Source organism: Pongo pygmaeus, chromosome 1 (genome assembly GCF_028885625.2).
Source record: "Pongo pygmaeus isolate AG05252 chromosome 1, NHGRI_mPonPyg2-v2.0_pri, whole genome shotgun sequence".
Lineage (NCBI taxonomy): Eukaryota > Metazoa > Chordata > Mammalia > Primates > Hominidae > Pongo > Pongo pygmaeus.
Genome location: NC_072373.2, coordinates 166,507,758 through 166,528,898, shown reverse-complemented (window position 1 = coordinate 166,528,898; position 21,141 = coordinate 166,507,758). Strand labels below are relative to the sequence as shown.

General features: G+C 45.0%; 1 protein-coding gene across 3 annotated transcripts in view; it reads left to right on the top strand.

Annotated features, from left to right (window-relative positions):
- The first annotated feature begins 1,049 nt into the window (after window positions 1-1,049).
- ROR1 (receptor tyrosine kinase like orphan receptor 1) overlaps window positions 1,050-21,141 on the top strand; it is a 420,883-nt gene continuing 400,791 nt past the window's right edge. The window contains exon 1 of one of the 3 annotated variants that reach the window (XM_054493632.2): window positions 1,050-1,855. In XM_054493632.2, the coding sequence (XP_054349607.1) occupies window positions 1,762-1,855 (94 nt within the window). In that variant the 5' untranslated portion in view covers window positions 1,050-1,761. Of the gene's footprint in view, window positions 1,856-16,506; window positions 16,567-21,141 lie in introns of those variants that run through there. The other 2 variants (XM_063654683.1, XM_063654677.1) reach the window with 2 other exon arrangements.

Genomic DNA, 21,141 nt, shown 5'->3' with positions numbered 1-21,141 from the left:
AGCAAGATACCTAGATGATTGAGACAGAGTCCTTGCCCTCCATGAAGTGACTGTTCATTTTAAAACCCTAAAGCTGGGTTCTTAGAGGCTACTGCAACAGCAACAACCCCCGAGTGAGTGCTTATCTTGTGCCAGGCTCTGGTTACAGGCTTTAACTCTGTCAGTGGAAACAGCCTGAGTGCTGGCTTGGCTGCCCCATGTCTGTGTGACTGTGGGCAAGTCATTTACTTTCTCTTTGAGTTTCAATTTCTAAAACTGTAATATGGGGATAATATATGTAAAACAGCTAAGAAGTATATACTTTTAATGACTCTTTTTAGTGTCAACGGAGGATTTGTGAGCAAATGCATATAAAACACAAGGCAAACAGGAGGTATTTAGTAAGTGGCCACGTGATTACTGATAGACTATGGGCTTCTTCCTGTTCCTCCAGAGCAAGACTGACAGGTGTCCTATTACCCTTGCATCTTCAGAGCCTAGAGCACAGCCCTGAAAACAGCAGGTGCTCACCACTTTTTATGATCAAAGACAGTCTCTACAGGGAAAGTCAAATCATTATGGGTATTTATGAATTACAAAATCCATAAAGTTAAACCAGGAGAAATGGACAAAAACACACTCATTGTAGAGGTCTTTAATGATCCCTTGGTTCATGGCAGAGCAGCTAGACAAAAAACAAACAAACAAACAAAAAAACACGCAAAGATTCAGAAGGCCTGAAAAAAATAATGAATATAAAGAAGATAAATCGACACAGTATTCTATCTTCACATTCGGAAGACAGAAACACCTTTCAAAAAACCATGGGACATTGATAAAAATAACCACAGATAATCCTCAATAAATCTTGCCAGGAGGCAGTACGGATGACATTGAATTCAGTGAAACTACAAATTAAAGACAAAAAGGCGAAGTATAAATTACTTGTGTAAGAACTCTCTCAACTCTTGGGTCCAAGAAGAAAGCAAAAGGGAAATTGTATGATAGCAATAAATGTGCCATTACCCAGAGTCACACAGCTAACAGTGACAGGGCTGAGGCTGCTAGAACCTGGGTCTGCTGTCGTCCAGCCACGAACTAGCTTGAGATCCCGGATAAGTCTCTCTGAGCCTCGGTTTCCCCTTCTGTCAAGTCGCCTCGAAGGTCCCCCGGGCTCGGTTCGGTGGCGAGTTTGAGGCGTGTGGGGGAGGGGAGGGGAGGGAGCGTGCCCGAGACGCGGGAGCCGCGACCGCTTTCTGCGAAGTCAGGGAGGGTGCGGGCGTTGAGGGGCGGCAGCAGAGGGCGCTGGGTCGCCAGCCTGGGCCGCGTCTCCCATTGGTCAGGGCTGGGGCGCTGGGCTGGAGAGTTGGTGGAAAGTGACAAGTTGAGCGAGAGAGGGAGCGTGGAGACCGGGAGCAGCCGCCACCGCCGCCGCCGAGGGAGCCCCGGGACGGCAGCCCCTGGGCGCAGGGTGCGCTGTTCTCGCAGTCCGAGCCAGGGCGACTCACGCCCACTGGTGCGACCCGGACAGCCTGGGACTGACCCGCCGGCCCAGGCGAGGCTGCAGCCAGAGGGCTGGGAAGGGATCGCGCTCGCGGCATCCAGAGGCGGCCAGGCGGAGGCGAGGGAGCAGGTTAGAGGGACAAAGAGCTTTGCAGACGTCCCCGGTGTCCTGCGAGCGCCAGCGGCCGGGACGAGGCGGCCGGGAGCCCGGGAAGAGCCCGTGGATGTTCTGCGTGCGGCCTGGGAGCCGCCGCCGCCGCCGCCGCCGCGAGAGGAGGAATGCACCGGCCGCGCCGCCGCGGGACGCGCCCGCCGCTCCTGGCGCTGCTGGCCGCGCTGCTGCTGGCCGCCGCACGCGGGGCTGCTGCCCAAGGTAAGAGGCGCCCGCCGGCCCCCGCCCGCCCCGACCCCCTGACCCATGGCCACTCTTCCGTCGTCCAGCCGGGCGCGGGACACGCAGGAAGCGCCGCGCTGGCTCCGGGGCGCGTCCGGCCACCCGCCACGGGGCTCGCCGGCGCCGCCAGGCCAGGGTTTGCCCCGGAGCCCCGCGGCGGGCCGGGGCGCGCCCAGGGACTCGTTCCTCGGCGCGCAGCAGCGGTTGTCAGCGCTGACAGGAAGCGTGGAGGGGTTTGGGGGTCCTGGGGGTGATCGGGGCACTTTTGTGCAGGGCGTCCCCCCTTGTCTCCCTGGACCTCTAGCGCGCCCCAGCCGGTGTTCAGGCAAGTCTATCCTGCCCCCAGGTTGCGAGCCGGCCCGGAAGGCGCGGTCCAGGAGGGAGTTTAGATTTTCAGTGGTGCCCGCCAGAGCCCAGGCGGCTCGCGGATCGACGCAAACAAAAGCCCTGTCCTCCTGGGGCTCTGGCGGCCTCGCATCGCCACCGCCTCTGGCCCTCTGGCCCTCCGGCCCTCCGGCCCTCCGGCCCTCCGGCCCTCCGGCCCTCCCGAGGGTCACCATAGAGGCCAAAACTTGTGCGCCGCTGCAGCCGCTGCCACTTTGTGCAAAATGTGCTGTCAGAGGCGGTCTGCGGCTCCAAAGTGCTTTGGGTGTGCACGCGCGCGCGCGCGCGTATGTGTGTGCGTGTTACAAACAAGAGGGGGGAAAAGCCATCTAATGCATATTTGATTTTGGTAATCTCCAAAGACAATCCCAACAGTTAGAGAAAGACTTCACCGCAAGCCCGAGCGTCTTAGTTCGCTGCGGGAAGCTGGGGTCCTTGCTGCGTCTGAGCCCGTACACAATGAGAGGGAAGAGCCCGGCTGAGCCTGTGGAGACAACCGATTCATTCTTTGGAGGTTGGAGGGGAAAAGTTGATTAAAGTCTCCGGGGTCTCGGGCCTCACTTTTAACATGCATCCCTTGAGGGGGTGAGGAGCCTTTGGATTCTGCCCTCCCCCACTCCCAGCCCTAAACCTGAGCGGATAAATAGATCTCCGCTCTTTTATCATGCATCTTTCATTTTTAAGTTAGCACTGTGTTTAGGAAAAGAAAAAGCTCTGCGCTACTTAGCAGTTGAGAGGAAGATGTATTCACTACATAGACTACGAATACAGAATTAGTTTTTACTAAAAGTTAGCTGACTTTCTTGGTAGAAAACACACTCTGGAAGGAAGTTGTGTGTAAATTTTGATTTCTTAGAGATGGTTTTTGGAAGCTAGAGTAGCATTTTCTGAGGATGATTTCTGAAACGGATCCTATAATGTGGTCGTGCTAATCTGGAAGCTCCTGGGGGTAAATAGATCTCCTAATTGTAATTAAGATGTACATCAGCAGGGAGTGCACCTTCCTGATGAAAAATCCTAATGAAATGTAAACAGCTTGGTCACATAGATGTTTTGCTTGGTGATGCCAAACATCTGGCCCTGCGCCACAACACCTAGGTGAAAAGTAAAAATGGGCCATGCTGCCTACGTAATGTAAACATCCTTTTCAAGTTGGGTTGCCCAGCAAATTGAGGTGGAGATAAGCAGGGTGATTTTAACTAAGGTGGGACTCCTGGCTTGGGGCTTTGATTAATTCAGTTATTGCCTCTGTGGACTCCTTTACTTTGTACTTCACCTTTCAACAATGGTTGCTTTTAGATCATAGCCCCTTGTGGGGGTGGGGGTCACTTGCCTTTAAATAAATGTCCCTGCATTGATTTTGCTCACTGTAAACACCCTTCTTATCAGCAGCCACCCCAATTCTGTCTCCTTTAACTGTTTACAGCCTTTTAGAATTGTTTAAAAAAGGTATTGCCTATTCCATTGTAGCAAGACGAGCCGCAGACAAAACTCCTCAGACACCGAGTGAGCAATTCCTGTCCCTTTTAAGGGCTCAAAACTCCAAGGGGGTCCGCGTGAGAGGGTCGTGATGGGTACATGACTGGGGGCTGCATGCACTGGTAATCAGAACGAAACAGAACAAGATAGGGATTTTTACATTGTCTTTCCATACAATGTCTGGAATCTATAGATAACATAACCAGTTATGTCAGGGGTCGATCTTTAACTACCAGGCTTAGGTCAGGCAGGCCCAGGCCTGGTTTCGGGTCTGGTTCCTTGGTTTCAGGTCTGGTTCCTAGGCGCCGGGCTATCTGCCTTTAGTTTCGCTTCTCTTTCCTTTTCTGAGTATAAAACAATATAAAACAATATGAGAGGGTCTGTCTGTCTTCTATAATGAGCTCAAATCTGTTATTATTGTCTTATTTGTTGTTTTATAAATCCCTTTCCATTTTGTGAATGTTTGATCTTTTCTCTGGGGTCAGACTTCTGGTAGAACTCACATTTACTTTCTCCTCTTGGACTCAAGATTCCTAAGGTAGCCCAGCCAGTGGCTCAGGAAATCAGCTTAAGGGGAGATATGTTTCATGTATTTATTTAAAAAGATACAAAACGTTTCTCCCACCATTTTTCTATTTTGTTAGCCAGGAGAAGAAAACCTTTAAATTCATTTTTTTCTGGTCTGTCCATTGTTGATTTCTCATCTACCCCCTCCCTATGCAAAGCTCAACTTCTTTAGGAACCTGAAGCTTACCTTATAACTGCACCCAAGCCCAGAGCTTTAGGAACCTACCTGGCCTTTCTCAAAATCTTATAGATTCTGTGGTTTGGCTGCTGGGAGCCAGAGGGAGGTGGCTTGCTACTGTGTTTGCTATCATTTTGTAAACCTTCCGTTGCCATTTAAATAGGTGTTTGTCTGTACTTTTAGAATAGAAGTCTCTTGAAGGCAATAAGACTGTGAGCTTTTCTGGTGAAAACACTGAGAGCCCAAGTCCGCTAGTCCCAACTCTTTAGAGATGCCTGAAAATCCTCCCTGGCTGGCTAGGGGGAGCCTCACCAAGGTGGGATGGGCAAAGGATGTGGTCAAATTGTCTCCTTCAGTTTTGGAAATATTTAATTTCCAATATAGATTCAGCATACATGGTAGGCTGTTTTGCTACTCTGATGCCTGGGATTATCTGCCTCATATTTAGTGAGGGGTCAGCTTTGCCCTATAGCACCCTTTCTCTTCTGTATCGTGAGCACAGGCCCCCAGTTAGACTTTTGGAAAGTTTCTGAAAGTGTCACTTGCTCTGAAATTAGTATCAGGGTTTGGCTGGTGGTTTGATGGTGAACATCTACCCCATTTCAAATATTTCTAAAAATTTTACACAGCATCCTATGGAGAATGGAACACTTTGTAAGCTATATGTACTTTGATGTAAATGTATATGTACAGATAGTGTATATATATATACACACATATATAGTAAGTAGTCCATAGATATTTGTTGAATGAATGGAGAATAACTTTTTTGGTTGTATGCAAAATTCTGATATATGCTTTGCTTAGTAAAAATGCAACATGGCATATTTTCAAGGATTTTTCCTTTTCTTGTCCCATCTTCTAGTATGAAAGAAGTGTAGTGTAGCAGAACTTGACAGTAAAGCTAAATGGTTACAACACAGGCTTTGGCATTTAACAGACCTGGATTTGAATCTTTTCTCTGTTGTATAGTGGGTATGTCAGTTAGTTTTCCTGAGCCTTTCAAGAGTGTTATGAGATTGAAGTGAGGTCATGCATGTAAAGTACTGGAGAACAGCACCCAGCCTAGAGGTGAGTGCATGAAATTAATTTGGGGTACATGAAATTAAGGATATGTGAACTCCCAGAAATAATATACACAATTTTATGTGCATTTTTAGGTTCTGTATTTATAGCTATAGCTATAATCTTATTTTCCAAGAAAAGTGTCAACCTCTGAACGATAGGAACTGCTGACTTGGAGTGTTTGATGCCTGAGGCAATGGGTTGTCTTCCTGGGGAGGCTGAAAGGAGTTGCCGGCCAGTTCTAGGCCAGTTCTAGGTGGCCAGTTCTAGGCCTTATCCCAGGTTAACACACTCCATGGAGCCCCCACTTCTCACCTCCCAGTTTCCCTTCCACCAGGCAGGCTGTTAATTGGGCCTGAGAGAAGCTGAAGAATGGTGCCAAGTCCTTGTGACCTCAAGTAAGAAAATATGTCTCTGAATCCAAGCATTCTGAGATGCAATTTGTACAGTTTATTTCACAAACACTTATCTAATCCTTACAATGGGCCAATCACTCTTCTGAGCCTTTTGCAAGTATTAACTCACTGAATCCTCACAACAACCCTATAAGGGAGATGGCATAATTAGCTCATTTTACTGACGGGTAAACTTAGGCACAGAGAGGTTAAGTTACTTTCTTTAGGTTACACTGCTAAAAAGTGGCATTACTGGGCTTATAAGCCCTAACAGTTCATGCTCTTACCTTAATGGCTGTCCTAGACATTCTCTCCTTGTTTAATTCTTACAATTTATATTCTTTTAATGTATGAAACAAAGATGGTATTTCCCAAGGTTTTCCAACAGCAGCAAAAGGAAGCTTGCTTAGCCATAATCTAGAGGTTATAAGAAATTATTGGAGACAGCCAATTTCAATTTTCCTTCCCGTGCTGGAGTTCCCTAAGATGGTCTTGCTGAAACTCAGAGATAGACTGGAAGCACCTTGTTGGATGGCCTGGATCTCTGGTTCTGGAAGAATTACATTTTTGTAATGAGCTTCAACTTTGATGTGGTTTGAGAAGTGTGCTCACCAGTTTTTTCCAACTATCAATGAGCTATATTTTGATGAAGTGACTTTGTATTTGCATCTTGGTGGACAACTGTGGTTGTAGGCTGAGAAGGCGGGGATGTATTAGAGTGCTGTCTAGTGGGACAGCTGGCTTGCCAGCTCAAGTTCCCACTAAGGACCAGACCCTGGCAAATCCAGCCCCAGGTGAGAAACACTCAAGTTTTCAAGGCCTCTTTCTCAAACAGAAGGGCCTTAGCCTGGCTTCACCCATTCCCTGGGGTGTGACGGGAGAAACTGTTCGGTAGACACTTGAAGAGAAAGGAGAGTCTGAGAAAGTTCTCTGGAGTTGAAGGGGGAGGGGATGGGGGCAACTCTTCGAAAATCCTTAACTAAATGCAGCTGCTTGTTACACGGAGACTGACTTGCATGCCAGGAATATCTAAAAAGCTAACGAATACAAAATAAAAATAAACAGCAGTAAAAAGGCTCTCTCTTTGTTGCAGTAAGCTCGGTTGGGGTTTTCAGTTTGTTTAGGAATGGGATAATTGTGGCAGCAGTGAAACGTGGATTAATGTTATGTCATTGGGATGCTACCACCATCTGAACTTTTTCCTTCATCCCCCGCCCCCAGCCACACCCCCCAGAACACCCAGGCATGGACATCCATAGGACCTGAGTCTCATACAGTTGCCCCTGAGTGAATTACATTGGAAGAGGGCAGATAATTTAATGGGATAATCTTGGCAGGGCCAGCAAATTTCACACCTCATCTCTCACTAATAGAAAGGCAGCAGAAGGCTACAACATCCTCAGATGAAAAGGTTGTATAAAAAGGCTCTGCTTAACAGTAACTGTCTGTCCATAAATAAGGTTTTGTAGAGTCTTGATCCAAAAGCTGTTATGAAATACTGATAAGCCAAGCCTCATAATGTTTGGCCTCCTTACATTTCCTTTTCCCGCTTCTCTCCATAGAACCATAGTTGTGTTTTTTTTTTTTTTTTTTTTTTAAGACAGAGGGGGGCTAAAAGATCAACAGTCCAAACTTTATTTTTTTCAAGTATTTCTATACAGGATGGACTTCCTTTGATAGCTGTTTAAAGAGGTGGCATGGAGTAATGGAAATAGAATGGGATTTGAGCCTGATAGGGAATGGGGGTTTGAATTGGGGCTTTGTTGCCTTCTTGGGCAAAGTTACCTAACCTTTTGAGCCTCTGTTTTCTTATGTGTAAAATGGGAATAGCAATAATATGTGGCTTACTGGGGGGTTTTGTGAGAATAAAAGTATGTTATGAACCTATAGCACCTAACACAGCACCGTGGACTTAGTGAACGTGAAGTATGTTAGCCACCATCATTATCAAGGGCTTACTGAAGAAATTTCAAAATTTGGCTTCAAAACGATGGTCCTGCTGCAAGGTAGCAACCAAGGCTCAGAGAATAGCAAGTTTTACAAGGTTTTAGGACTCCAGAGTGTTTTGTTTTATAGGGAGCATGCAGACGCTCTAGATCTGAGCAGTACCCAGGCCAGTGCTGGGGACCTGGATGGAAGGGATTCCACAGTGCAGTTTTGCAAAGCCTTAAAACAAAGGCTTTTTTCAGAACAGCAAGCTCTTTGGGGAAGAGCAACCCCTCCCAGGTGCTTAGTGTAATTCCAGAATCCTAAAATGGGGAATGTTACATTTCAGGGACCTCCACTTGTAATCTGACCGTTTTTAGCTGCAATATCCAAATAATCTTGCTGAGCACAACTTGAAAGAGAAGGATAATGGCCGGAGGAAAGGATCCTGAGGTGCTCTGTTTGCCATTTAAATTTTCTGAGTAGAAGAAAAAAAGTTCATGTTACCCAAAGAGAGAAGAGTAATGAAGTGTGTGGGAAGGGGGAGGGGTGATAAAGAGGACTTCTAAAGACAAAGCAGAGGTTGGGTTTGTTATTTTATTTTTCAACAGTGAAGCTTGTCACTCAGTGTATTTCAACTAACATTTATTATATATTTATCACATGAAAGATACAGTATTTGTGTCCAGGAATAAAGTATTATCTTTGCCCTCAAGGAGAGAGTAGGAGAAAAATTCTCACTTTTTTGAGCACCTGCTATATGCCAGGTATCATTTTTTTAAAGCTATTAAATTTATGCTTCTCAGCACTCCTTGGAGTTTGGACTTCTGATCCTATTTTACAGATAAGAAAATTGAGGCTCAGGAAGGTAAGTATCTCAGCCAAATTCATACAATTATTAAGTTGGGATTTGGGATTTGAATCTAGGTATTTTGACTCTCAGGTGTATGCTCTTTTTGTTATCCTTAAAGTGTGATTGGGGAGACACCAATGAGCAGATGTGTTACTACACACAACTATCTCTCCCACAAGCGAATTACAGGACAGGGTTGTGGAAAAAATGCTGTGGGAACATGGGGAAGAATACATTAATTCTCAGAGGATCAGAGGGTCAGAGGAAGAACAGGAGTGCCTCCTTCATAGGCTTATTATGAAGAGTCAATGAAATAATTCATGGAACACACTCAGACTGTGCATAGTGAGTGCTCAGTGAGTGCTCAGTTAGAGGCAGGATTTATCTGCCTCTAAAACCCATGTACTCTTGCTCCCCTGTGCACTTTTTAAACAGACATGTGGTTGTTGGAAGAGTAAGTAACTGTGCAGTCACCAAATGAAAGGGAAGACACCAATACAGTTGCTCTGGTACATTTGCCACCTGCTCTAATCCTGGCTTTTAGGACTGGACTGCTTTGGGTATGGGAGGGGATTTGGATAGGTGTGGGGTTGGAGAGAATCAAGATGTCTCATCATGAACTACAGCGCTCCTACAACTCTGGCCAGGATTTACCACCTGCCCTCATTCATTCATTGATCATACATTTTCTATGCACTTACAGTGAACCAAATATTCTGATAGTCTCACTGGAGATATAAAGATGAATAAGGTTAGATCATTGCCTTGGAGGGTTTTTCAAATGGCAGATTTATGGCAGAGATTGCTAGCTGATCACCAAATATGTTTCCATCTCTTCCGGTCACATGACTAGACAACATTTCTCAGCTTTCTCACAGTTAAGTGAAGCCATGTGACTAAATACTAGCCAATTAAATGAAATTGGAGGTAATTTTTGTCACTTGTAGGCTTGACCCATAAAAAACTCCCCAGGCAGAATTGCTATGATCCTTCTTCGGTGGCTTGACAACCTTAGAAGTCATATGTTGAAAGTGTCACAACATGGAAAGAGCCTGAGACTCTCCCTTAATCACTGTATGGTGGAAGCCACACTTGTTTAGGTTTTATATGAACCAAAAACAAGTGTCCATTGTTAAGGCTGAGATTTTGAGGGTTTTTTTTTTTTTTTGTTACAGCTGCTAATGTTACCTTAACTAACGTGAGGTTGTAAATCAGTGCGTGGTGAGATCAATTTAGTGGGTTAGGACCAGCATTTTTAGATAGAATAAAATAGGAAACCTGGTTTGTGTCTGACCCCTTCATGCAGAGCCTGGGGCTCCATCCAGTAAATTAAACCCCTTCCCAAATAATTTATGGCACACATAGGGTGCCTCTAGCACTGTAGAGAATCTAGAAGAACTAAAGGTGGCCTTTACCCTTGGGGAGTTTACCTCTTAGGGGCAGTAAAATAGGCACTTTATACAGCCAGTGAGTACGGAGTTGGCAATTATATATGCAGAATCCCTAGAAGGGTGGGTCTTTCGGGAGGAAGTGTGATATGATGTGAGCCTTGAAGGAAGGATTGAGAGGGTGTGGGATTGAAGGATGGGAGAGGAGAAGAGGAGTTGGACATTCCACTGCTGGAAAAGGGCTGGAGTTCTACAGCAGCCTGCAGCTGCTCTGGGGGTCTCCATGGACTTGCTGAGACTATCCTGAATTCTTAAACCAGGCCTTCACTGCGGAATGAAGCTGATCTCCAGGGGATGGGAGAGTGAAGAAAGACAGCGTTGAATGAAGCCTGTTGTGTTTTTAGCATATGAAGGGTGGAGGAGAAGAGAGAAGGAAGCAGTTTCACTGGGAGCTTGAAGACTTCTCTTTCTTCCCAAAGGGTATCCCAGGGAGTTAAAAATGTGGTGCATTTCAGGGCTGCTTATCAAAGGTATATGATTGTGTCTTATTCTCTCTAATGCAGCCATTTTCTCTTATAGTGCAGGCTACTTAATTCTATTCCCCCCTCTTGTCTGCTTGATGAAAATAATAATAGTATACTAATAATTAACACACTGAGCATACTGTGGGCCAAGTACTATTGTAAGTTCTTTAAGCATTTTAACTTGCATAGTCTTCAGGACGACCCTATGAGGTAAGCCAGAGTTCTAGCAGCATTATCGTTCACTATTAGGCATCTTGATTCTCTCCAGCTCCACACCTGTGTGAATCCTCTACCATGCCCAAAGCAGAATCCAGGCTAAAAGCCAGGATAAGGGCAGATGGGAGAAGATACAAGAGCAACTGTCTTGGTGTCTTCCCTTCCATTTGGTAACTACACAACTACTTACTCTTCCAACGACCACATGTCTGTTGAAAAGGTGCACAGCAGAGCAAGAGTATATGGGCTTTAGAAGCAGATTAATCCTGACCAGGTCTTTCACCGGCTGCTGAAGACTCCTTGAACACTCACAATGCATGTGGCAGGGTGCTCAGTGTGTTCCATGATATCCCCATTTTCCAGATAAGGAAACTGAGACACAGAGAAGTAAGTAAACTGCCCAAGACCACACAGAGAGTTAAATGGGAAAACTAGGATTTGAACCTGCATATCCTAAGGCCTGGGTTTTGTTCCTAATCATTATTATGCCAAACTGCATTGCAGTTTTTTTTTTTAAACTCTGTCTGATGATTAAAATTCTCTGTAAGATCCCAGCCAAATAGCTGAGTCAAAATAATTATAATTAAATCCTCCATTTGTATAGGGCTTTGCAGCTTACAAAATCATTTTATGTACAGTATTACCTTTAATTTTCCAAAAAATACAGTTAAATAGGATTTATTTCTCTCTCCCTTTTAAAATTAGGCAGGCGAGTTTGGCAGCTCACACAAGGTCACTCTAGCTGTCAGGGCCTGTCTAAAACCCAGCCCCTTTGACTTAGGGCCCATTGAACTTTCTGCTCTAAAGACTACTTTTGTTTGGAATTTGTGCCTCTAATATACTGATATATGACTATTTTCACTACTGTTTCACCAAAAGGTGAATTTGCCTGATTTTCATTTGTTTCATCCACAAAATCTTCAAATAGCTGTTATCTTTAGAAAGAGTTGAAAGGCATTTGTAGATGGGACCTGGCTCTGGGATTTCTGTAACCTAGGAAAATTTACTTGCAAAAAGACAGAGAAGTTATTTAAAAACAGGATTTTCCTAAGTGGTTGGTGATTGTGGCAGGGAGAGGAGCCAGGAAGAGAAGGACTTTGGCATCAGATGGACTAGGCTCACTACTGCTCTGCCAGGTCAGCAAACTACGTAACCTCTGAGACTGGCTTTCCTCACGTGTAAAATGGGAGCCATAATGGCGCCTACCTTGACAGAGGGGGAAGGACCATGGGTAGTGTTTGGCACAGTGTCTGGGCCATAGTTGGTGGTTGGTGTGTGATCAAAGCTATACCTCTGAAGTGAATGGAGAGCAGCAATTCTTCCTTTAAGATTTTTCACAGGATGGGATGGGGCAAAATTGCTAGTTCTCAGCGCCTCGTTAGGCATGATTTTATAATACAGTCATCTCTGACACGGACTTTCTTAGCACCTGGAAATCTTAGGTTATAATTATATTAATGTTTCTCAAGGGCAGGGACTTTCTTATGCTCTGTGAAGGTTAGATATCATAAGGTAAAAATAGAACATGCTGCCTGCAATCCTAGATATCCTTGAAAGGCTCTTATCTGTTCTTCATGGGAAATTGACACCATTTCCGGATGGGTTTAGACAATGTACATGAAAGCAACTTATTCTACTTTTTCTCCATGAGAGAGATTATAGCCTCGCTTCTAGGATTTCACTCCAACTGGGGTGTTTCAAAGTTTTTACATAATTTTCACACCCCCTGGAGAGTATTGGCTATTTTTCTTTTTTCTGCCTGAACTTCCATTGTAGTGATGGACTGTATTAGCCTTTCATATGCCTACCTTAAAGAAGTAATGCTTAACCCAGTCATGACTGTTTTATCTCCTCCCTTCAGAGAACTGTTGTGTGTTGTATGGGGATTTTCAGTCCCAGGATATTGCCTGTTAGAGACCAGTGGTGTGTAGACCACTGAAAACAAGCAGCAACATTTTTTTTTTTTTTGTGAGATGGAGTCTCACTCTGTGGCTCAAGCTGGAGTGCAGTGGTGCGATCTCAGCTCACTGCAACTTCTGCCTCCTGGGTTTTTTAAGCAATTCTGCTGGCTCAGCCTCCCGAGCAGCTTGGATTACAGGCGCCTGCCACTCTGCCTGGCTAATTTTTGTATTTTTAGTAGAGACAGGGTTTCACCATGTTGGCCAGGCTGGTCTTGAACTCCTGACCTCAAGTGGTCTGCCCCGCTCGGCCTCCCAAAGTGCCGGGATTACAGGCGTAAGCCACTGCGCCCTGCCTAAGCAGCAACAATTTTCCACGATGTTCTTAATCTACCAGTGATTTAAACCTCTTTTTCTCTGCGCAGCTCATAGCGCTTTGCCCACTCACATCTGGTGTCCCTAAGTCAAAGCATTGAAAACTTTGCCTGTGACAAGATAGTCTTCAGTGGGTTAGAGTCTGCTGTCACGGCCTCCCAGGAGACACGTGATAACTAATGTCCTTTTTCCCCACTGAGGAAGGGAGGCGCTGAACTGAGCATGTCCAGTCTGTGCTACCCAGCTCATCCATAAGTTGCTGCCTAGGACTGTACTCCAGGCCCCTGCAAGGAGGAGTTAGTAAAGGTGCAGAGAGAGTCCAGGAGTTAACACTGATTAGTCTCCCTCCCCAGAAAGAAAGCACCTGGCACAGGGAATAAAGCATTTTCCCCCTTATGCTGGCTACAACTTGATTTTTTTTTTTTTTTTTTTGAGACGGAGTCTCGCTCTGTCGCCCAGGCTGGAGTGCAGTGGCTCAATCTCGGCTCACTGCAAGCTCCGCCTCCCAGGTTCACGCCGTTCTCCTGCCTCAGCCTCCTCAGTAGCTGGGACTACAGGCGCCCGCCACCACGGCCAGCTAATTTTTTGTATTTTTAGTAGAGACGGGGTTTCACCGTGTTAGCCAGGATGGTCTCGATCTCCTGACTTCGTGATCCGCCCGCCTCGGCCTCCCAAAGTGCTGGGATTACAGGTGTGAGCCACCGCGCCCGGCCTTTTTTTTTTTTTTTTTTTTTTAAGGAGCAGTTGTCAGATTTGATGGTTGTGTTGGGGTTAAAACTATATAGACAAGGTGGTCAAAACCTTTTACAAATAATCCTCCCACATCTTTGCCCGAGGGCTTAGGTTTAGAAAGTTTCTTAGCCATCCCAGTATGTGGGTGAAAGTGGCTTCCCCTAGACTCATCAAATACACAGAGCAATTGATCTGAGTGCTGGTGGATGGGAGGGAAGGAAAGGAGGGGCCCAAGAGGCATAGCTCCACCTGCCCGAGGGAGACGTCCTGTGTAAACTAACAAGAAGTCACTGGTGCTTCCGTTTGGTTAAATACTGATTTAGCAACTGAAAGGGATGCGGGAGAAATATGGCAATATCCTCTCCTGTAAGAAGTTTACTGTTTTTGTTAGGGAGGCAAGACTGATACACCCCAAACAGTATGGGAATAATGAATTGATCCAAATATCAGTGTCCTGCCCTTGGTTTAGGGCCCTTTGCCTATCTTGAAGCCTCCAGGAATTTCTACCCTCACACCGGCCTACCTCCCTGGCATATTCAGCTCAGACTCTTTCCTCTTTTCATTTCTTCTTGCTGAATTCTTGTTCTTCAGCCTGTATTGCATCCACATCCAGGAAGGCACCCTGGCCTGTTTCAGCCTCTGTCAGTCCTTCTTTTGTGGTCTCACCTTCCACCAGTGTTCTCACATAGGCCGTCTAAATCACACCTGGTTATTCTGATTTAGCCCAACACCTTTGCAATAATTGTCACTGTCAAGTATTAAGCATTGACTGTGGACCGAGCACCTGGCAGGCATTTTGTATTTTGTAGTGGAATCGTATTATTTTCTCCCTGTAGAACTATTGCCTTTCTTTCCTTCCTTCCTTCCTTCCTGCTTTCCTTTCCTTCCTTCTCTTCTCTTTTTTTTTTCTTTTTTGATGGAGTTTCGCTCTTGTTGCCCAAGCTGGAGTGCAATGGTGCGATCTCAGCTCACTACAACCTCCGCCTCCCAGGTTCAAGCGATTCTCCAGCCTCAGCCTCCCGAGTAGCTGGAATTACAGGCACCTGCCACCACTCCTGCCTAATTTTTGTATATTTAGTAGAGATGGGTTTTGCCATGTTGGCCAGACTGGTCTCAAAATCCTGGCCTCAAGTGATCCACCCACCTTGGCCTCCCAAAGTGTTGGGATTACAGGCATGAGCCACTGCGCCCAGCCTATTGCCCTGCTTTCAATCCCTCATCCGTCACTACCTCCTTCTGGGAAATGACCCTTCATCAGTTCCAAAAGGAACTGCTTGGCCCACACTAATCATAGTCTTTCGTTGGGATTTAGGGGAATCCCCTTCTGGGATGGGGAAGCTGAGAGATGCCCTTGGTCATGTCTGAGCCCAGGAAAGAAGCTGGTGTGTAGGAGAGAATGACTTCATTTCCAGAGCAGGCATTGCTGAGAGGCAGAAGAGGTCTGACAGCCTGCCAATCTCTTTTCCACCTCTCTTGGGTTTCCTTATCTGAGCCAGTAGATGCTGCTTTCATGAGGTTATTGTGTTCCTACAATGCACACAGCCTCACCTCACTAATCCTCATAACAAAATGAAGTGGGTGTTATCTTTTTTTTAAACCTAAGAGGAAGCAGTTTTATTGCTTTTTCTGATGAGAACATTTATATCCATTAAAAGCAAATTCAGAAATGTATAATGAAAACAAATTTCACCCATTATCCTACCATTCAGAGATAACTTCTGATTGTGTTATTTATACACGTGGATTTATAAAAGGAGGTTATGCTTTTATTCCCAGAAGAAAACTGAGACTCAGAGATGTTAAGTAACTCCTCTAGGGTCAAAACCAGTGCAAATCACTAAAACATGTTGACTGTCTGTTAAATTCAATGTAATTAAGTGCCACAGGGAGTTACAGGCAGTAGATTTTGTGGATCAAGAATGAGAGAGGCGGCATTGATTGGAATTACTGGGAGGGTTTTCTGAAGGAGGTGGGGCTTGACAGAGTGATCTAATATGTACGTTATATGTTATACATATATATTTTAAGGCTTGTTTTATTTTAATGGCTGATCTATATAATCACAGAAGCCAGTATGTACAGACAAAGTGGGAGCTGTTATTTCCTGGTCTCTTCCTCCTTGGACAAGGTCTTGATGATTTCCTCCTTCTTGACCTGGAGGCACTCTTTATGGCGCTTGCATGTTTCCTTGGTCTTAGACCTTTGGGCCTCAACCTGGTTAGTCAGGAGCTTCTTGCGGGCCTTATCTGCCTTCAGCTTGTGGATGTGTTCCATGAAGATCGCTTGTTTTTGAACACATCCCCCTTCACCTTCAGGTACAGTCTGTGATACATGAGGTGATCAATCTTCTTAGATATGCGGTATCTTCTGAGCAGCCAGCACAGAATCCTCATTCTCCTCATCCACGTGACCTTCTCTGGCATCCGGGCATTGGTTGTACCCTTTGGCTTACCTATGCCCATGTGCCTGCCCTTCCGGTAGGCCAAGGTGTTTTCCTGGCATCGAGCCCGGGAATGGACAGTCATTGGCTTGCGGATCATCAGCCCATCTTTGATCAGCTTCCAGATCTGCTGACGGGAGTTGGCATTGGAGATTTCATTGGTTTCATTGGGGTCCAACCAGATCTTCTCCTTGCCATAGCGGAGGACCCTAGAGGCAAGCCTCTTCTGAAGCCTGAGCATACTCATGGCTGCGACCATAGCAGTGAAAGGTGAGTGATCTAATATTGACTTGATTCCTCCCATTAAGTGGCCTCTGAGTGGGCAAAGCCAGTGAATGGGGACACCTGAGCACTGCCTGCTGTCGGGACTGGGTACTGCCTAAGACAATGATTACTTTTGAGCTTTTCTGAATTGAAAATAAGTCAATGTGAACATGGCAAAGAGGGACACAGGAAGAGACATACGGTATCTAGAAGGAAGTTGGCAGGTAACAGGGTGCCGGGAAATTAAGACCTAAAGAAATAGAGTGGAGGAGAAGGAGGATGGGGGCACAACAGTGGATTGTGGTTTTGCATTTGAATCAGGAGGAGGAAAAAACCACCCATCCTTCCTCTTTCCTCTCCTTTTTTTTTTTTTGTCTTTAAACAGGCACTGTCACTCTCTTTTGGGATTACTTATTTATATGTTTGTCTCTCCCTCTGCACTGTGAGATCTGGGTGAGGAGGAATGGTGTTTAATTTTCATGCACATCTTCAGTGTTCAGCACATTAAGCCTGGCACAAATCAAAGAGATACTCATTAAATATTTTTCAAAGCAAGGATCCACTGACGTGACTTTCAGGCAGCCCCTCCCAGGCTGTCTACAACCCCCTCTGTGGTCTCATAGGGCAGCTATGCTCATGGTGGCTTTTCATGGGCTGTTCCCTCCCACAGAAGCACCTTTCCCTCACCCATCAGCTGCAGTCCTTCTGTCTCGGCTCAGATGTCACATCCCTGACTCGACAGGTGAGACTGGATTTCCACTCGCATGCTCTCCTAGCACTTTGTATTCTTAAATAACCTTCGCTATAATTTGTCATTGAATATTTATTTGTGTAATGACTGTTTTTTGGGATCTTCTCTATCACTGGGTTGGTTGCTCCTTACAGTAGGCTCTGGTTCTGGATCTCCTGAGCCTGGGCCCGTTGAATGGATTCTACTTTTACTTTTACTAAGCATTGTTCTTCCTTCGTAGAGGCCGAGATAACTCCAGCTTACCTTGGTGTGACTATCAAGGAATTTAAAAATGCGTCTTTGAACAACTGAAAATCTCCAGGCTGTCTCTTCCAACAGTTGAGGAATCCAGCCCTGTAAAAAGTCAATCAGGCTAAATGACACCTGCTGTGAGTTCTGTTTGCAGTAGAGCAATGGGCAGCTCCAGAGCTGGGCTGTTTTCCCAACATGGAGTCTGTGATAACTGGGTTTTGCTGCTATAAATTAGGGTCACCCTGCTCTTAATTGGCAACCAATTCAGATTCTCCCTTACAGTCCTCCTCTTTCTCCTTTTTTGTGTGGACTGTGTTTGAGAGAAGGTGTGGAAAATCCTGGCACTGTGCTACAGGGACGGTGTACCTGCAGGCTGGGAATAGAGGTGGTGAGTGCTGGCTGCCGGCCCTCAGCACCTTTCTCTCCCTCCCTGTTGCTCTGCGCTTCCCTGTCTTTTCTCAGGAATTTTTTTTTTTTTTTTTCAGTGGTTTCTGAGGAAAATAGCTCCTCTTTCTTGAGAGAGAGTTTTCAGAGGAGGACTTTTTCTTTCTTTTTTTTTTTTTTTTTCTTTTTATTATTATTATTATTATTATTATTATTATACTTTAGGCTCTATGGTACATGTGCGCAACGTGCAGGTAAGTTACATATGTATACATGTGCCATGCTGGTGCGCTGCACCCACCAACTCGTCATCTAGCATTAGGTATATCTCCCAATGCTATCCCTCCCCCCTCCGCCCACACCACAACAGTCCCCGAAGTATGATGTTCCCCTTCCTGTGTCCATGTGTTCTCATTGTTCAATTCCCACCTATGAGTGAGAATATGCGGTGTTTGGTTTTTTGTTCTTGCGATAGTTTACTGAGAATGATGATTTCCAATTTCATCCATGTCCCTACAAAGGACATGGACTCATCATTTTTTATGGCTGTGTAGTATTCCATGGTGTATATATGCCACATTTTCTTAATCCAGTCTATCATTGTTGGACATTTGGGTTGCTTCCAAGTCTTTGCTATTGTGAATAATGCTGCAATAAACATACATGTGCATGTGTCTTTATAGCAGCATGATTTATAGTCCTTTGGGTATATACCCAGTAATGGGATGGCTGGGTCAAATGGAATTTCTAGTTCTAGATCCCTGAGGAATCGCCACACTGACTTCCACAATAGTTGAACTAGTTTACAGTCCCACCAACAGTGTAAAAGTGTTCCTATTTCTCCACATCCTCTCCAGCACCTGTTGTTTCCTGACTTTTTAATGATTGCCATTCTAACTGGTGTGAGATGGTATCTCATTGTGGTTTTGATTTGCATTTCTCTGATGGCCAGTGATGGTGAGCATTTTTTCATGTGTTTTTTGACTGCATAAATGTCTTCTTTTGAGAAGTGTCTGTTCATTTCCTTCGCCCACTTTTTGATGGGGTTGTTTGTTTTTTTCTCGTAAATTTGTTGGAGTTCATTGTAGATTCTGGATATTAGCCCTTTGTCAGATGAGTAGGTTGCGAAAATTTTCTCCCATTTTGTAGGTTGCCTGTTCACTCTGATGGTAGTTTCCTTTGCTGTGCAGAAGCTCTTTAGTTTAATTAGATCCCATTTGTCAATTTTGGCTTTTGTTGCCATTGCTTTTGGTGTTTTAGACATGAAGTCCTTGCCCATGCCTATGTCCTGAATGGTAATGCCTAGGTTTTCTTCTAGGGTTTTTATGGTTTTAGGTCTAACATTTAAGTCTTTAATCCATCTTGAATTGATTTTTGTATAAGGTGTAAGGAAGGGATCCAGTTTCAGCTTTCTACATATGGCTAGCCAGTTTTCCCAGCACCATTTATTAAATAGGGAATCCTTTCCCCATTGCTTGTTTTTCTCAGGTTTGTCAAAGATCAGATAGTTGTAGATATGTGGCATTATTTCTGACGGCTCTGTTCTGTTCCATTGATCTATATCTCTGTTTTGGTACCAGTACCATGCTGTTTTGGTTACTGTAGCCTTGTAGTATAGTTTGAAGTCAGGTAGCGTGATGCCTCCAGCTTTGTTCTTTTGGCTTAGGATTGACTTGGCGATGCGGGCTCTTTTTTGGTTCCATATGAACTTTAAAGTAGTTTTTTCCAATTCTGTGAAGAAAGTCATTGGTAGCTTGATGGGGATGGCATTGAATCTGTAAATTACCTTGGGAAGGATGGCCATTTTCATGATATTGATTCTTCCTACCCATGAGCATGGAATGTTCTTCCATTTGTTTGTATCCTCTTTTATTTCCTTGAGCAGTGGTTTGTAGTTCTCCTTGAAGAGGTCCTTCACATCCCTTGTAAGTTGGATTCCTAGGTATTTTATTCTCTTTGAAGCAATTAGACAGATCAACGAGACAGAAAGTCAACAAGGATACCCAGGAATTGAACTCAGCTCTGCACCAAGCGGACCTAATAGACATCTACAGAACTCTCCACCCCAAATCAACAGAATATACATTTTTTTCAGCACCACACCACACCTATTCCAAAATTGACCATATACTTGGAAGTAAAGCTCTCCTCAATAAATGTAAAAGAACAGAAATTATAACAAACTATTTCTCAGGAATTTTGAAAGAGGTCTCATTACTAGGGAAATATCCCCTGGGGAGCTCTTCCTCTCTCTTCTTTCTCTCAATGAGTAGAGGGGAAAGTGTTCTCAGTTTTGAACCTGCAAGGCATCTGGATGCAAAGATGGCCAGAAATGCCCCCTTGTCCCTGGATTTCCTACAGCAACTCTGCCTTAGCCTCCCACTGCCATCTGCTTCAGGCTGGGACATCTTTCCTTCATGCAGGAGAAAGGGGCGCTTAATAAAATTTTGCTCAGGTTTCTTGGGGCCTGAGGCAGTGGTGGGGAGGAGAGAAGCCTGGGCTGTTTTATTTCTTGCACCTGCTATGAGTCAGGAGTGGTCCTTGGTCAGCAGGCACATGGAGGCCTGCTGGGTGCCAGACATTGGGCAGGTGTTGGGGCTACAGGATTATCTGCTAGTACCTCAAAGTCTGGCCTGGTGGGCAGCATGAAAACAATGATGGTGACACAGTGAGAGTTTGGGCACAGGTCCTGGAAGGTGTGGAGAGGGAGCAGCCAATGCAGGCTCCTGTTAGAGTGCTGGAGGCAGAATCAGGAAAGGTGACTCAGGGGAGGCTTCACTGGAAAAAAATGTGTCTGGGAGGCACTAAAACAAGAGCCCATTATGTGTTTTAAAATGATATTAGTAATAATGTATGGGTTTATTTGGACAAATGAGTTCACAAAATCATGCAGCCTCTAATGTTGATTCTTTTTTTTTTTTTTTTTGTTTTTGTTTTTTTTGTTTTTTTTGTTTTTTTTATTATTATTATTATTATTATTATTATTATACTTTAGGCTCTATGGTACATGTGCACAACGTGCAGGTAAGTTACATATGTATACATGTGCCATGCTGGTGCGCTGCACCCACCAACTCGTCATCTAGCATTAGGTATATCTCCCAATGCTATCCCTCCCCCCTCCCCCCACCCCACAACAGTCCCCGAAGTGTGATGTTCCCCTTCCTGTGTCCATGTGTTCTCATTGTTCAATTCCCACCTATGAGTGAGAATAT